Source organism: Chanodichthys erythropterus, chromosome 21 (assembly GCF_024489055.1).
Source record: "Chanodichthys erythropterus isolate Z2021 chromosome 21, ASM2448905v1, whole genome shotgun sequence".
Lineage (NCBI taxonomy): Eukaryota > Metazoa > Chordata > Actinopteri > Cypriniformes > Xenocyprididae > Chanodichthys > Chanodichthys erythropterus.
The window spans coordinates 23,670,144-23,689,200 of record NC_090241.1 but is presented as its reverse complement, the minus strand read 5'-3'; the positions used below and the strand labels follow the sequence as shown (position 1 = coordinate 23,689,200).

Below are 19,057 nucleotides of genomic sequence, written 5' to 3'. Positions count from 1 at the left end.
GCCCTTGCCCTGCTAATGGAAGAGGGCATCTGCATTCTCAATTATCTTGATGATTGGCTGATTCTAGCTCACTTTCAATATGTATTATGTGTGCCCAGGGATCTGGTGCTTAGTTACCTCAGCCAATCGAGGCTTCAGGTCAACCAGGAAAAGAGCAATCTCTCCCCAGTGCGGAGCATTCCTTTTCTCACGAACAAATGTGCCCAGTCAGTGCTGAATTGTCTGATATCATTCAGGGGAAAAACAACAGTCCCACTGAAACAATATGTATTTACGTGGGGAGCTGGGTAGGTTATGTTATTGCAACTGCTCTTGTTACTCGGCACACAATGGCTTGCTGACATCTGCATTACCAGAACCTCGTATCTCAGTTCAGTAGTTGTGGCGCTTTCCATAGGGACCTCTAGTGTCGAAGTGACCGACAGTTAGGGAACATCTTGGTTACTGATGTAACCTCCATTCCCTGATGGAGGGAATGAGATGTTGTGTCCCTCCTGCCACAATGCTGAACTACCCGTTGAAAAGGCTGGGACACGCTCTTGGCTCCTCAGCACAAACCGGAATGAGTGGATGCACTCCTTTTATACCTATATTATGGGGAGTGGCATGCAAATTCCACTCGTCAATTTTCATCTACCTTTTCTGAACTATTGAAGGTGTTCGGGGCTCCCAAGTAATACCCCCAGGAACATCATCAGGAGGTGACATCAGTAATCAAGATGTTTTGAATATATTAACAAACTAAACCAAGTAATTTTTTAATATGCCAACAAACATAAGTGAAAGATTACTGGTTTTACAGAGACTCTGCAAAGTAGACATATTTCAGCCACTCGTGACACTATTTTATTAATTTGCACATTAGGATAGATCATAGTTAGTACTATTGAGAACATTGAGAAGCCATTTGCACTTGATTACACTTGTAAGAAACGCCATTAAGAGTTTGGCCTTCAAATTATGGATTGGCAGACATGCAACTTGCCATCTGTTACATGCCTTCCCAAGAGCTATGACTCTAATCCTTAAAGTCCACACATGTCTTTATGTACTGGACATGCATAATCAATGACTGAGTCTTTAGAAATCTTCATTTTGTTTAATTACCCAGGCTAATACACCTATACACAATACACTGAATGACTATGGCAAAAGTTGCCGTATGCAATCCAATGGCTCTGTGGCAGTTCAGCACCACGGACAGTTCCAGCGCAGCATTGTGTTCAGAGAATGTCCACTCTGGACGTTGCCCATGTATCTAATCCATCACAATCAGCTCCCCGATAACACACACAGGACTGATGCGTGTTCCAGCCGATTGCCAGAAGACAAACAATCTCACTTTGCCAACCTCTGTAATGGATTTGTGCTGCATTTGTCCATGGTTAGAGAGCCATTTTGATTGGAGTCAGAATTGAGTTTAAGCAATACTTTAACACCAATGAAAAAGAAGTTATTCCTTGTCTGAAATCCTATCGGCTATACATCAAAGCATGGTTTTAGTGAAACTCCTGCTGCTTAAATGTCTCTTGTCTTTTTCTGATTTATACTGATAGTAAAATTTGGACATTGATGCAATGGACTGAAATCAGAAGTTTTTTATTAGTTGCCACTGTAGTCTGAATCACTTCTACTGCACAGATATACAGGGTATTTGGGCCAGAGATAGACTTCAGCACCCACACATGCCACTAACATTTCAGAATAACCTAAAACGAATCAAGTGATACATTTAAATGCCACGTTATAAATAATAAAAAAAAAATGTTGGAAAATACAATGTAAATGCAACAGCAAAATCCTGTTAATTGGCTGACTGTTACCTCACCACATATGGCAAATAATATTATATTTTAAAAGGCAATTTATGTTTTTACTGTAAAATATTTTTAGAGAAAAATAAATGTTTTTGTTTTTTTTTAGAAGTAAAATGTATGACAAATTCCAGATTCATATATTTCATATTAATGCAATGCAAAACATGCTTTTACAATAAAATGTTTCTATCTAAATATTGTTATCTTTTAAAGTAAAACATAGATTGGCTTAAAATCTATAGGGTAATGTGCATTCCTGGAATTCCTTTTTTTCCCTCATTATTATTACCAACTATTGGAATGTTTTAGGCTGCATGTTATTTTATTTAGTTCAAGTTTGCATGATGGTACAACACTGTGCTGTGGTTTACATTTGCTGGAGAAGCTATTTTTTACAATTAACTTTCAACACTTGTGTTATAAAAGTACATTTTACAATAACAAACACATAATAGCTCGAATTGGTTGTTAAATTAAATGAAACTATATGATTTAATGGCTAATGACTATAAAATAGTCACCACAATGTCATAGAATAACGCTTGTAACATTGTCACGACATTCTTATGGCATTGGCACAGGTGACACTTTTTAGCTATATACTTTACAACAACATTTTACAGTGCATTAGAATGTATACTGTTCTTATAACAATTATTATATTCTGTTATTAATTCAGAAAAGGTGAAGTGGTAGAAACACCCCAAAGCTGCTTGCACAAATTGGTAACATGAGGTTCTGTCCTGCTGACCCAGTGGACATGAGCAGAACGCTTTATATTAGTAGTAGTAGCTTATCAAGGCTATTTTAAACTTATGCGGAAAATTATGAGGGGGGAGCATGAACTAGGAAAGCATTTTCTTTAAGCACTTACAGGGATCTCTAGATTTGGAAACATAGCCTGCTTATCATTCCACCCTCGTCTCGGGTTTTATGCATGTCCTCCGAAAAGCCATTACAGAGGGCTACTTGTGTTTTAAGCATGTGACTTGGGTGAGAGAGGGCGCGCGCTCGCGTCTGCCAGCGTCTATCCATTGAAATTTGGCTCTGTCTCTCTCACACACACATACACACGGACAACGATGCAGAGAGTAGGAGGGTCAAGCAGAGCTATGTGATGGGACTGACTTTATAGAGGAATATCCACAGGCACTTCCAAAAGAGACTGAGAAGCCTCAGTGTCGCAGTCCGTTGGCGGATGTTAAACTGAGCCACGCGCTTTAACTGATAGCTGCGGTCTGTTTCTAACTGTCTGTGCTGCTAGTGGATTTATATTCGACTAAATGCGGTTATTTCTTCTTCAAGGAACAATTCAGGGCACTACAAGGATAACATTACCTTCGCATTATAATGGGAACGATTTGTTACCGAAGTTGGACTATAGTGAAGTAACACCAATTTAAATATTTAGGTGCTGCCCGAGCGACCTTTCGTCCATTTTCGCCAAACAGTTTTCAAATACTTGCGTGGGTTTACGCGTATGTCCGTTAAATACTCACATATCGAAGAAAAAAAAACTGATTCAGCGAAGAATGGGACCTGTTCGGATGAAGTTTCAACCCTAATCTACGTTGTGGTGAGTTACATATTTTCTCTTTTTTAATGCTGGTCGTGCTAACATGGTTTAAATTGTTGCCAGTTGACTACTGCACATATAATCGTTGCCTCATGCTGCAGCGGGACAACTTTGAACACTTGCAACCTGAATCGTCACATCATTCTCATGAATGATGAGCAAACAGCAGCCCATCAAGATTACACTGCTCCTTACACGAGTTACAACTGTGATCCCTCATGACCATTCATGTATTTATGCCATCGTGCTTGATACACAGACTCTCCTCTCTCTCTCTCTCTCTCTCTCTCTCTCTCTCTCTCTCTCTCTCTCTCTGTTTAAGCGTACTAAAACATTTTCAAACAAGATCAATTTATTTCAGAGGCAATTTTTTTTTTTTTTTTTTTAAAGAATAGGCCTATATCTTAAATTATTTTCTTCATGTTTTAAGCATAAAGGTTATGGCACATGTAGGCTATGCTTAAAGCAAGAAAACTTAATTCAATATATATTATCTGAAAACAAGTCTTAATATTTTATATATGTTCACTTTTTATTAAAGTAAATATATCTTATTTTAGGGGTATTCGGATATTTTCCTGGGAAAAAAAGGCACAAATTCAGATTTTATTTTGTACTTTTTTATATTACTTGTTTTTGCATTTGCATTTGACCTGTGATGCAGTTTATTATGGTTATACTACATTTAGAATTGATATTTTACACACTAATGAGACTTGAGCTGATTCTGTAACTCCAGTGATGCTTAAAATACTCATGAACCTTTTTTTCAAACAGTTAACAATTACAGTGTGGGATAATGTCAATGTGTGAAAGTCAAGCAAGTTTACTATAGCCTACAAAGCTGTATGCTTACAGAAAATCTATAAAATCAGTCAAAAAAGATTGCTGCTTACTGAAACAGCTGCAAATATATTGATATAATTGGTGTCACCATCAACTGCACCATCTGTTAATTAAAATAGCATATAGCTTACTTGGAATTGCTTTAAAAGTAAATGACATTTAATTATAGCAAAATTCAGTACCCCATAATGTGAAGAAGAAGGAGGAAAATGCTCCTTGCATGACAGCAGTGGGGTGGTGAGGGTTCTGATGAAGAAATAGGTAGTGTATAGTGTACAATACAGTTGAAACCACTGTACCAGTACCCTGGTCTCTGACCAATGAAGAGAGTGCCAATGATTTTAACAGAATAATTTTACATGACTCTTCATTATCCACAAGAGACATGCTGTAAAGCATCTTTCTGATAGAGTCTGCATAACAAACGTTTAGTGCTCTGCTCTTTAGTAGTTCAACCAAAAATTAAATTCTGTTTTCTTTTACTCACCCTCATGTAACTTCAATGACTTTATTTCTTCTGCAGAACACAAAATAAGATATTTAAAAAAATGTTGGTAAACGAACACATTTGGTGACCATTGATTTCCATTGTAAGGACAAAAAAATAACTGAAAAATCACTGAAATATCTCAAAATACCTTCTTTTATGTTCCAAAGAAGAAATAAAGTGATGCTAGGTTTTATAATGACCATGAGGCTGAGTACTTATTTATTTATTTATTTATTTTTTGTGTACTATGCTCTTAAGTTGAAAGTATCCAGTTACTATGCATACAAATAAACTGTAAGATTATTCAATTCATGTTTTTTTCTGTTAAATTAGCTGTCTAATTGCAGTGCCACTAGTGGCACCAAAGTGAATTGCGTTCTTGAGTCTTTTTTTGGGGGATCAGATGGTAGTTCTTGTAACTGCATGTTTGAAAACTACATTTCTCATTGTGGTTCATGGAGGCACACAAACATTATGTATCAGTTACTACGGGGTGCTGTTACCCCTGCACGGTGGATGTCTTTGCAAAACAGTCACTGACACCACAGCACTGACAATCTAAATGCTGCATTCACATTTCCTGTGTGAAGGGTCTAAGTAAGTGTGTGTGTCTGCCTTTGTATCGCAGCTGTCTCTCATCATTGCTATCTGCTGGCACAGTTTTTGCCATTTTCCAAAAACACCATTTAGAGCTTTTGGCGGCCACATAAAAGACAAAAAAGACCTTTTAGCGTGCACACACAACGACAATTACACAAATAAGTGCAAACATCAGCATCCAGTAGTGTGCTAGCTCAATGGCTCATTCATCCTATACTGATTTGCGATATAGCCATGGATGAGAGCCCAAGAGAGCTGGTGAAACCTTTCCGAGTCTTGTAAATATGCCTCAATGGGGCCTTTTTTCTTCAAATGGCTGTCTGCAGGTAAAGTGGCTGCCTAACAAGTCCTCAAATTAATGAATGACTCATGCATGAAGGCCCTTCTGCAGCAATTCCAGCACATCAGAAATTTCACAGCAACGACTGATTGGTTGAACATGCAGCAAGCAGACAGGCCCGAACAGGACCGAAGCTTTATGATGGTGAGCTGTAGCCCATTATTTTATGATAATGAGCTGGATCACCGAATCCATCCTGATGCTGAGATTTCTACGAGACAAACGTGTAGAAAGACAGGCACGGGAACATTGGCTCCCTGATTAGAGCTTGAAAACAAAGAGACCCTTGGGAGTATGCAGTTGAAAAGAAGGTAAAGATGTGACATGACACCTTTCAACTAGGCAAACAAAAACATTGATGCGTGTACGAAATGACAAGCAATAAGAGATATGCATGAAAGCAGTGCTGCTAAAAGGTTTCAGCTGTCATCAGGAATTTCTTGACACATAGAAGTTCTTTGATTTTTACAAAACTATGTGTCTTTTAAACCTCAGTGTCACATTGTGTTCTAACCAAAAGTGAAACAATAAAAGAACAAAAATTCTCTTCCATTGTAATTTGTGTTTTTGTCCTATCCAGTGGTAAGCGTCAAGTGACAGGACAGGTTGAAAATCCTGCAAGATCGTTCATTCTAATTGGCTGTCACGTTGCACATAAGTTTACTTTCAATGTGGAAAGTACTTCTACGGTTAGGACATGGTGTCAGATGTGCAAAGTTGATTTATCATAACTCTGAAGATGGTAACACAACTTTATGTATGCAGCAACATTCATTTCAGATCATTTGAATCCAGATTTCTATAAATGTTTTAGTTTATTTGGCTTTAAGTTTAAATGTAAAGTACTTTTGAAGGCTTTTGTTTTTGTAATGGACTTTGTTTGAAAAGGAGACTCTATGTCTGGCTGAATTGAGAAAAGAAGTCCATGGGTTGTTTTCTGAGATTAATTGCTGCTTTTTTCCCCTGTATTGCACTGAGCCTTTCACTGATATGTGGCCACATAAAAATGTAAAAGTAAGAATTTTACGATCAAAAAGGGAATAATTAAAGCAGCAATTAAATCAGCATTGTGTGCATTACCTTTGGCTCTGTTCACTATTACTGTGAGGTTTATTTCTAACCTGTAATCAATTCTTTGTTGGGATGTATTTGTACCAACAGACATTTTAATGGAATGCACCCCTCTGTTAAATAGTTATGGTTAACAGATTTACTATAAACCTTTACTCTTTGCATACATGCCCTGACCTGATTAGCAATAGCTTTTTAAAGTGGACAGCTCATAAAAAAAAAACCCATAAGTTATAACCTTTTACATCATGGCTCCTCCAAACAAATGATTATATTCATGATCAAAAGAATGGCTACCTTGTTGTCCATGCTTCCTAAAAGATCAAAGGCTTTATTAATATAGATTTGTTTTACAATTAGTCTTCTCATTTAAAAAATTGCACCCTAGAGACAAGAACTGAGTGTTTTCAAACCCTCACATTAAAATGTGTACCATGTCCATAGAGACATTATGCTCTCAGGGACATTTGATATTAAATGTGGCTGCCAGAGTGTTGGTAAGCAAACAATGCTACATTTATTCTTCCCTTTTCATTCTTGTGTCTTTTTGTTTGCTTTTTCCACAATACTTTGGGTCCTCCATTGTCCTTTTGAGTAATGCTCTGAGTAATGTGCAAACTAAAGGCTGGTTCACACTGTGAGATTTTGGCCACGATTTGGTCATTTGAGACAAATTTTGCAAATCCTAAAAGATTCCTATAATCCCAGCCTAAAATCTGTAGTCTTTTATCGCTAGTTTGACATGTTCGCAGACAGCCGGTTAATGACCGTTGCGATCAAATTTTACCTCAGACGAAATTCTGGCAGTGTCAGAAGATTTGGCACACAATCCTCCAGTGTGATTTCTCCTACGACGAACTTCAAATTGTCTACGTTTTTCAAGACAAGCCGTGATCAAAATTAACGATAGAGATGTCTTTGTTAGCCACCCTTTCAGTCCCGCGTGTAATGCAACTCACAGTCATCGAACGTGTATGGGTTGATGATGTAAAACTCGGACAAGTTTTCATGCACACGTCCATTTGTAACGCATCTTAAATGTCGTACAATCTGACATAAATGACTGCTGAGATCCCACAGTGTGACATGAGGATCATGTTCGTACAGTCTGACAAGCATCCATCGTAAGGACTATTATAAATCGCACAGTGTGCACCCAGCTTAAGACATGCATATTTATAAGATTGTCATTTATGGACCTGGAGGATGCAACAAGCATTTTTATTATTATTATTATTATTATCACTATTATTTATGTATTTATTTATTTGTGCATATAAACACAAGGTCAGTAGTTTGCTATCTACAGTACACTAAAATGTACCTTAACATTCACAACAAATTGACATTATTTCTGTCTGATGTTCGTGTTTCATCTAGAATCTGACAATTATTTTAGTTTCATGGCTTGTCTGCTCCTGGAGGTCCATTTCTCATTGTGACAGCAAGATTAGAGGGAATATTTGATTTGCATTTAACACTCAACACAATGGCTGTCATTGCTTTTTCCCTTTGTGGTACCATGAACTGATATAAGCTAGTATTTCATATTTCTTTTATTGCCTGGGATATTCTCTTTGATACATTACACACCACAAATCTCTTTGTACACATCCTTTTGTTCTCAAATGCAACACGGATAAATAATTATGACTTCCAGCCACATTATTCCACTAAGAAACCTTTTACCCTCAGGCACACAATAAAAGACACTGTTGATTGTCATGGGTTTGAGAATAACATAGCTAATTAAGAGTAAAAGCTCATTAGTCAGCGGAGAGAGGAGGATGTGAGGTTTATCTGTTCCTATTGCAGACTTTGAAGGTGGTTTCAGGGATGGCTTGAAGTCAAGCCTGAAAGAATCAGAATTACAAATAGTGGGATCCTACTGTAAAAATTGCAATACAACCCTGTAATCAACTCTCACCAAAGATACACACTTTTGCAAACAGTCAAACAACCCTCCATCCACACTGCGGACACAGATATAGAGTAGGAAATATTTTAGAGAATGTAGCTTCATTTGCATGCTTCCAGCAGAGACAGCCAAAGCTCATTGCAATTGCACAGGTTGTAAATGAAAGAACTGAACAGATGCCCTGAGTCCAAAGTGTACACTTGAATCTATCCTCTGAACATGGTTGACTCAAATGCCATTGAGAACTCAAGTTTTAGAGATCCCCAATCTCACCATCTCAACCTTTCAAAACTACTTCAACAATACTTCACTTTGAGCTTGGTTTTACTTTTAGTTCTTGTATTTAGTTGTAATTTAAGTTTACATGCCTGGAGATGTTGAAAAAATGGTTGGCTATATGGAGTTGTAGATGGTGATGAAGGATTGATAGTTTTCTGAGGAAATCAATTCCTTTGATAATATTAAAAGGATATTCCGGGTCCAATACCAGGTTCAAAAGTTACGTTCAGCCAACAGCCTTTGTGGCATAATGTTGATTTGTGCAAAATAAATAAATAACAAAATACAAATAATTATTAGTAGTAATATTAAAAATTTTGACTGTGAAATAAAAATCACTTTATTGGGCCACATATAGGCCTAATGGAAGTAAATGTTGTCTTTTTTGTGGAAATTTGAAGTTTATGATCTTTAAAAGCTAATGAACTCTTCTGTTGAAATTCAGTATTATTTGGCCTGTGAAGCGGTTTTAATCATTTTAAGTATTATTATTATTTTTTTTTTTGTTAATAGTGTTGTGTTGCAATTGTGAAAACAATAACAGAAAAGCAATGTTTAATTTTTTTATAATTTTTTTTTTTTTTGTATTATTATTATTTTCAAAGGTAGGGTAGGCATCTACAGACAGGCTAGCAATAGCAAGATAGCTTTGAAAACATAAAATCCCACCCTCCCTTCAGAGCACTCTCCAAAGCCATGCCTCCTCCAAAACACATGAACACACAGCCAGAGCTGTTGAGTCTGCAATGCGTCACGAGAGATGGCGTTAAATTACCTCATGTCTCAAAGCACATATCATTACAAAAATAATCAACGCTGCAAGCAGCGATGAAAAGGCCCTCGCACCAGGGCTTACCGCCACCTGCTGGCATTAGGAAAACTGAACAGTGGGCGATATTCATTTAAGCAGATAAATAGAGGAGATATATGGCAAAGTCATTTTGATGCACCACAATTCCTGCTGCCAGCAGGTGGCACTTTGACTATTACTGAATATTGCAATGTAGATGTCTTCAGGCCAGGACTATTATCAAACATGTGAAATTTGGAGCAGATCAAACATTGTATGCCTGAGTAAAGCATTGTAAGCATGAATTTCGTGGAGTTAACACTTAGCACTTCATACATTAGCACTTAACCAAGTGTTGCATGATTTAACGTGTTTCTAGCATGTTTGGTACTTCATGGCATATACAAATGTGTTTCTGGGAGTGAATTACAGTGCAATGCATGCCATTACCTGTTGCCAGCAGGTAGCGCTATGACTAACTAAATATTGGCATATAGATGTCTTCAGGCCAGGACCCTTATCACACATGTAAAGTTCGGGGCAGATCGGACACTGCATGCCTGAGTTACAATAACTTCCTGTTTCATGGCGAAACATCGAACTTTATCAGGCCACCACGGACATGCCCTTCAGCAAAAACTCTAGATCTTTGCAATTTAACGTCGCCAAGGCCTGTAGATTAGACTGACCAAATATGACGCTTTTCTGATTAAAGCTCGTTAAAGTACAATATCTGGAAATGGCAGAAAAATAAAAATATCTCACTTCCTCTTGGGTTTACAGAGTTTGCACCCAGGGACTTTTTTGTAGGTATGGGCTGTTACATCTGTCTACCGAATTTCATACTGTACGTGAAACGTAGCGTGAAAGGTGCTTAATTTAAATTTTGTAGGTGGCGCCATGGAGCCATTTTGCCACACCTAATTCAGAAACCCATATAAGACGTACATTTTCACCACTTCTGATGATTGTGCAAAGTTTCATGAGTTTTCGAGCTTGTTTAGGCCCACAAAATGTGATTCATTTCAGAGAAGAAGAATTGACTAAGCAATTACAATAGGGTCCTTACACCATCAGTGCTCGGGCCCTAATGAACATAAACAACTTAGAGCTTTGACTTGTACCACCTGACTGCTGCAGATTCATTTCAGCATTGATAGTGTTGCCATAGAAACACATAATTCTGAGTCCGAGAACGTGAACAGCTTTGAGAAGAGCATCACGGCTTGCCATCTCTTAATTACAGTAATTATGACATGGAAAGCAGCATAAGCTGATTGTTTTGGTTCAGGAGGAACTGTAAAAGGCTGCTCTTTGTTTGTGGCGCTCGGTGACCGTCTGTCTACAGCTCTGCATAGCATCATGGAACATACTGAGGTGTGATGTTTGTGCGAGCAGGGTGCGCGGAGGTATGGAAATACACGTTGATAGGAAGGTAGGACTGAATGCATTGATTAGACAAACGTTTTTTTTTGGTCCTGAGACTTACGCAGAAGATATATGTACATTTTAATAGTTTAATATTTAGACCACTTCTATTATTGATTGCTTTCAGAATTAGAAGAGAGTTTCAACCATTGCATTGAAATCCAGATTTTTGCCATTTTTTAAAGAAAATAAAAGACAAGTAGAAATTATTTTTTATGCCAAAAAAACTTTCAATTAAGCTTAACTTGCACTGAACATGGCATATTCCTTTAATATCAGTTTTTTTAAGAATAGCCTACAACTATTTTGAACAAGCTAAATTAGCCCTTTTGTTGAACTTGTGAAACTAAATTTGAAACAAAGATGAAAAGTTCACAATGTCCTGTGTGATGCATAACTAATAATTTTTTGACTATCTAAGCGGGGTTCAAGCAAAGTTTGGAGTTGAATTCACAATGAACACACAAATTCAGTTCACAAGTATTGTCATCTCCAGAGCAAAACTCAAGGAAACATGTTAGTTAAGCGCACATGTAGAATTTGATAAAATTCCTCACTTTTGAATGCATGTTCTAAGAAACTGTAAAAGATTTTTTATTTGGCTAGTTCTGTAAACCTGTAGTCATTTTATTCTAAAGATTCCCAATTCAGCAACCTTGCAGGGATGTTTATCTTCAACAAAGGGAAGGAAACAGCATTTTCAATACCTAAAGGAAAAAAAAAAATCTGTTTCTTCCTAAATGGATATTATTTGTATTATCTGTTTGGTTTTAGTCAGTTATTTATTATAATCCGTCCACAATCACATTATGAGTATAATCTTAAATGACCGAGTTGCACCGCTGCTTAATGAATATGACTCAATGTGCTTGAGCAAAATGGTATACAGTTTAAAACAGATTGGCTTTTTGTCATTCAGACAGCTATTTGTCTATTCTGTTCCTCTCTTATTACTAGGCATAGCTGTAGTTTTAAAATGATTCGTCCCCCTAGGTGAACACTCAGGACCTTGTCATATTCACCATTTACATGACAAATTACAATACGAGTGTTTGTATTGCCATTGCAGGCCCTGCAGGTTATGATACAAATACTCTTGCAACATCTAGTTTAAAATGAAAAATTGCCATGTCATGTAGCAAGGCTGAGATGATCATGCAAAACTGTATACATAATTTTCTCTCTATAAAAGGCTAAAAACTCATTTTTTTATTCTACAGTTCTACAGTTGTAACACAAATTTTAATCCAACATACCTCTAAATAATTGTTTTCTTTTCATTCCCCAGTAAAACTAGCTAATGTTTTGATCTTCTCTCCCACCAGACCTTTGCTTAATTTGGCTCATGCAGATACTTATTTCATTTCTTAATTATCCTCATTTATGTGTTTACACTTTCTCCTCCATTATTTATTTCTCTGTTCATCCCACACATTTTGTACATCAATTTTCTTTCATTCCCTCCACACGTCACACTTGTCAAGTCAAGTCAAATCAGTTTTATTTGTGAAAGTGCTTTTCCTTATTGTTTCAAAGCCTCTTTTACTGAAAGCTGTGGTTTAATCAACATAAAGTTGTGTAGGAACCAACAGAATTGTCACTTTTATGACATTTCAGACCAGCCTGAGGATATTTCAAGCCAGTTTGGTGTTCAATTATATTTAAGTGGCACCATCGGTGCTTTTCATGCGTCTGCAGTTGACGATAAAAAAATATATTTCTCTCTCAGGCTAGATGTTTTATTTGTGGTATAAAAGTATATCTCGCCTCCTCTTTCAGGGTGGATCGGTTTAACAGCATTTGATGAAGTGTATTGTTTTTGTAACCACAGATATTGTCTGATGATGCCCCTGTAAAAAGGGAATGACACATACCTGATATTATTCCTGCAGATAATAACCAAAATCCTGTTACTGCACTGGGTGGGGGAGATAATATGATTATAGCAGCAGATTGCTTTGGAATGAACAGCGCTCTCGATTAATACATGTTTACACGTTCGGTGTATGAAGATAGTGCGCAGGTAAGATCTGAGCTGTTGACTCAAGGTTGCAGGTTTTATCTCAAAGAACTGGACAGTTAAAGAGATCACAACCCTGCTCTTGAATAAACTACTTGACTACAATTCGCTCACTGAAATGAGTGTATTTTGCTTTTTTATAAAGAACTAAGCTGAAATAGCTTAACATGTTCAGAAGAGAGCATGAGCCAGAAGCGCCATCTATCTTAAAGCTTTGCTCTGCCCTTGTGACTTACATTAGATGCCTTTTAATCGTAACTTTTTTTCATGTTGCCACCTTCCAAGCAGAGCTACCATCCCAAAAAAAAAAAAAAAAAAAAGGGAAAAACTGGAACACATATAACAATGGTTTGCTCTTGGGAGAAATGTAAACAGTGATTTTTACACAAAAGCAAAGCGCTTGTTACTCAAGGCAGAAAAATAGCAAGTCAAAAGAATTGCTGATGGAAACGTGGAGATTGCGGCATTTGAAAGGCCTTTTTTTGTGGTGCACTGTGGCGCTGAAGTGCAGCGCATTGTAGGATCCCTACTGAGTGGTTACTGTGTTCCACCGAGACTTCCTCATCAATATGCATAGAGAAGTACGGATGTCTGCGTTGAAGAATTAGATGTCATGCAGCAAAAGCCTTGCTTTTAAATCTGCTGTAATCACAGCAGAAAGCATTGTAGCCCGAATCGGGGCTGTATTCACACCATTATGAATGTGTGTGTCAGCATGTAACATACATTATATAGTTCTGTGGGAGATGAGGATGTAGATGCATCACCCAAGAAAGGCCTCCCATTGGAATAAATGCCAAAGGTGGATATCTTATGATTATGACTTGAAATGTTAAGCTTGAACATATTTAATTAAATGATATTCTGACTATCAGCTATATAAATTTAATCCCATCACTATCTGCACTGCAATAAATGTAGACATAATAGCGCTTCTGTTTTGATATGCACATCACCATAATTAGAGGTTATAGGTACTGATGCACAAGTCAGCGTGGTGCATTTATATCGCATGTTACCGTAAGTATTTCATCTGCATTTGCATCTCTTTTCACACTGTTCTATATAAGTATGATGCTTTTTGAAAGCCGCCCACACATATGGTCACATGGCACACATGACTTGACAGACTGTCATCAGAATACAGTAATGAGACTCTTTTCCAACATCTGGTTTGGTCACAGCCATGAAGAATGATTGACAGCACTTGGTTGAAATATGGAAATAATAACAGGGTTAGCACAAGGGGCGGGACTGCAGGAGACGCTGAGAACGAAATACTGAAAGAGATGTCGAAAATGCTCTCATGGCATCTGTTTATCATGGGACTGAATTACAGTGCCTGCATTTAAACTGTAACTGGTGCTGTTGCCTTTTTATACAGTTTGCTTGAAGCAAAAAGCTTGTGGAGAGTTACAAATAATTTGGATTAATAGAAGCAGTAACTTTTTTTTTTTTTTTTTTTTTTAGGGATAACTTCTCCGTTTCATATACCAGCGAAGTTGCACAGCGGATGCTAAAATTGGAAGCATGTGCACAGGAGGATCTTATTATTTCACTTACATCCTTTTATTGTTAATTTGGTGATACTTTGTTCCTCTGAAGTACTAAAACACTCATTACCATGCAGAGAACATTTTTATGTGAATACATTACACTTCTCACTTACAGACAATTAGTAGATTATTCTCACAAAGAATCATCATACTTTTCTCCCCTGTCTATGTTGACAAGATCTCTCCGGAGTCCTAAATAGTTTTTGTGGCCTCAAGGAAACAGAATTTCCTGGTAATTGCCTCTCTATGTGTCTCTTTCTCTGTGTGTATGCACTTTTCAATTAAATGAACAGTTGTTTTGGTGAGTTTGTCTGAGTGGAGTTGAAGGTGACTAAGTGTTTACTAATGTGTCTTTGTCCTTTCTGTTTGAATCTGTCTGCTGTGTGTGTTTAGGAATGTGTGGGGCCGAAGCCATGCTGATCGTCAGTGCCGGGTGGTGGAGTGTGGTCTTGCACCAGAGCCTGTGCTGCTGAAGGCTTGTGCTGCTCCCCCATGGCTCTATGGGAGCTGCTGCTGCTGACTTTCAGCCTCCGCTGCTGGCTGACAAGCTCTGTCAGTTTAGCTGAAGAAGGCCCTGCAGGCCCCCTGGACTGGCTTCTCTCTGACAAGGGCCCCTTTCACCACTCACAAGAATACACTGAATTTGTGGAGCGCAATCGTCAGGGATTTTCCACGAGATACAAGATCTACAGGTTAGTTGTAATTGAATTGAATTGAAGCCTGTATGATATAGGTTTTACGTATGTTTTGATCATGATGCACTTTCTGACCCGATATACAGTAGTACATATACTGTATATTAATTTAAACCCTGTGAATTTATCAATCTAGCCACATTTAGAAGCCGTGACCATTATCAGAATGACCACATGGTATTTTTATAGAACTCTGTTTCCCAGAATGCATTATGTGTGTTGAATTTTTGTTGAATTGAAACAAGTAGTAGCCTAATTTCCTCTTCTGTCATTTTAATTCAATTTCCTGTGGGTGTAGACAATTCAATTCAAACTCCAACTCATGAATTGGGAGGGAGGCTTTGTTCCGCACTCTTTTACTCAGTGATGAAATCAGAACATGTGAATAACTTAAGCCAAACAATTGTTTGAAAGGATAAATTACAGCACATAATTATCTATATAAAGTTAATAGACATATCATATTTTATAACTATATAACTGATTATTTCTCTGAGATACATGAATAATCTGGCAATAAAAACATTACACATCAAAAGGTTGGGGTCAGTATTTTTTTTGTTTGTTTGTTTGTTTTTTTGCAACGATGCAAAAAAAATAATTTTCATTATCATGGTTTCCACAAAAATATTAAGCAGCATAGCTATTTTCAACATTGATAACAATAAGAAATGTTACTTGCAAATCAGCATATTAGAATGATTTCTGAAGGATAATGTGACATTGAGACTTATTTCAAACAAAATCTTATCGACCCCAAACCTTTGAACGGTAGTGTATTCTAAAAGCCTTAGATTTGCTGAAGTGAACTTGATAGCAGTTACATTATATAAATAAAATATGTTGAATTGCCTTTCTGGTCCATTAGAAGGTGAGCAGACATTCCAGCTCTTAAATTACTGGTGAGTTCTCATACATCATGTCCATCATTGCAGGGACAGTTATCGAATATTCATCTGTTCTCAGAACCCACAGTTGACATCTTCTAATTTGTGAGAGCTATTTCATGGATGCTCTGATTGGCCCTTCATCAAAACATAGGGTTTTTTTTAGTCTGTTGGTTAAACCTGGTGCATCAGAGGCTCTGTGCACCCTCTGCAAGATTAATAGTCTTATCATGTGGCCAACTGATTAGTGGGCTCTTAATTCTTATTACTCTGCATTATCACCTGTTCCCTTGAGATGGCTACTGACGGCAGCAAGGCTGTGTTAGGCGAAGATTACAACCACTCCTTGATTAAATAAGCGTGTTATAACAAAATACTAATTGAAAAGGTGTAGCTTTCACATGCATGCCAGAGTTTAAGTACAACATTTAAATGTAGTCCTTTCCCATTAAATAGACAGACTATTTAAGCTCTTAATTGCAACTAAGGCAATGTTTCAATAATTTATTATATTATGTTATATTATATTATATTACTTATGATTTCAAAATGTATTTCAGCTTATATAGGACCATAAATAATGCATATAAATGCAGCTTTTCTATTATGACATACTTTTTTTTTGGCTCAAGAAAATGAGTGTGCATTTCAGTCCCATTCACATCCTTCCAATCATGCACTGGGCCATGAATAATTACAGTTGGATTGTTTGACAGTTTGCCACTTTTATTCACACAGTTGTTGTTTATCTTGTTGTCATGTTTAGTTATTTGTTGTCTGATGATGTCAAGATGAGTTTGTTTCTTCACTCAAAAAGATTAGTTTGTTGATAATCACTCTAGTCGTGCTTCATGTACCAAGCGTTTTATGAGGGCTTCATGTTTCATGTTCATTCGATGTTATCTTGTGATTTAGCATAATGCCGGGTTCAGACTACACAATATTTTTGTCTGTTGCGATAGTAAGAAAGCTTGCCATGTTTGAAAGCTGTGTACAGAAGAGCTTCTGTGCTCTTATTGGTCAATGTCACAGATGTGATGGAACCCATCGTGGAGAACTGAAAATTTAAACATGCTAGTCTTTCTTTCAGGACGTTGTGAAGTGTCTCAGATGCGGCGTCAGTTGCTGTCCATTAGACACACTATGTGAGATAAAACAATCAATTCTTGCGTCCCGATGCTCATTGTCATTAAAAAATCACCCTACGTCAAACAGATTGTGCCAAAATCATTTCGAGAAAAAAAAAAAAAAAACATAAATGAAAACCATGAGATTACCATATTGAGCAATTTAAAACCATTTAATTAAGGAAAAATAATCTCAATATATGACAACATTTTCAGTACAGTGAATATGTCTACTTGTATTAATAGTTAATGTTAGGTAAATGAATTAAGCTATATTAAAAAAAAAAAAAAAAAAAAAAAATAGCCATGCAAATTGTTGACAGTTGAGAGGTTGTTTGATTAAAATCTCTTTAACTCCATGAGGTCCGAAAACGTGCCGGCGCGTTTTGCAGGATTTTTTTCACATTGCAGCAAAACAGACTTAAAATACTCTGTCATTTCTTGTCATAGAGACATAAGTAATATATCAATTGAATGTCTTCTTTTATTTGTGGACACTCAAAGTAAAAACACAATGTTGTGCTTTTTGTAAAATAAAGAAAACTATCTCTTCTCTCCCTCTAAACAAAGTCCAATCTGATAGTTCTCAGAAAATGAACTGTAACTTATGAATACTAATGACAAAAAAAAACATTTATGTCTATAGAAACGTTGAAACGTCATGTTTTAAATCGTGCAAGTCAAATCAAAAACAAACATTCTGTGTTTATATAATCTGTAAGAAAAGAGAGCCATGTCAGAAGTCCGAGGTTCAGCTCATTACCCGCTAATGCGGCCACGCCCACGGAGCCAGCGCTATTCAGACGCAAATTCAGAGGCAATACTTGTATGCATTGTCTCAATTGTGTATTTATTGTCTTGAAAAGTGTTTATTTGGATGTTAAAGCCATGGTTAGCGATCTCTAGAAGACATGCCGTTAGTTCCTTTTCTTCTTTATATGAGTTTGTGGCCTAAAGGTGTACAGAGCGCCCTCCGGCTGCAAGTATGAATTGAAAACACAGTATCCAGCACTCATAGTGATGACAATAAATATTACTTCTCAGTATAGAAAATTGACATAAATATATAAGAATCCATCAATATTTCTCCAAATGTGCATGCATTTAAGCTAAAAGCCTATATGAAATGCCATGGAGGTAACATAATTGTTCAGACACTTTGAATCACAGAAATACATTATATTTTAAAGAATATAATAGAATACCATTATTTTAAATTGTTATAATATTTCACAGTATTGCTGTTTATGATGAGCTGAGACATTATTACAGAGGGGTTTTTTTCACAGCCTACCTGACTGAAAGGCCTCATTAATATGAAAGTCATTTCAGGTAATTATTATGTGATTCTTTTGTCTTCTCGGGTGTAAATGACCCATTGTTCATCCACGCATACTGTGTTTCTTGACAAAAAGTGTCTTACAAAAACAAAATCAATATATAGTTTTATATGAAGGAGTAGGCAGCATAATTTTTACATAATTCTGAAGCAAAAACTCTAGTCTACAACCTCCAATACCCAGAAGTCTTGTCAATACAGATTTAATATACTTTTTTTGGCCTTATTTCAGTGACTTAAGTTTTTTGTTTTTTCAATAACCATGCATAAACATTATT

The 19,057-nt window shown here is 36.8% G+C and overlaps 1 protein-coding gene across 2 annotated transcripts in view; it reads left to right on the top strand.

Annotated features, from left to right (window-relative positions):
* Window positions 1–2,922: 2,922 nt before the first annotated feature.
* The window catches only part of brinp3a.2 (bone morphogenetic protein/retinoic acid inducible neural-specific 3a, tandem duplicate 2), a 37,688-nt gene continuing 21,553 nt past the window's right edge, over window positions 2,923–19,057 (top strand). The window contains exons 1-3 of one of the 2 annotated variants that reach the window (XM_067373316.1): window positions 2,923–3,393; window positions 14,910–14,963; window positions 15,125–15,423. In XM_067373316.1, coding sequence (XP_067229417.1) covers window positions 15,224–15,423 — 200 coding nt within the window. In that variant the 5' untranslated portion in view covers window positions 2,923–3,393; window positions 14,910–14,963; window positions 15,125–15,223. The remainder of the gene's footprint in view (window positions 3,394–14,909; window positions 14,964–15,124; window positions 15,424–19,057) is intronic. The other variant, XM_067373315.1, reaches the window with a different exon arrangement.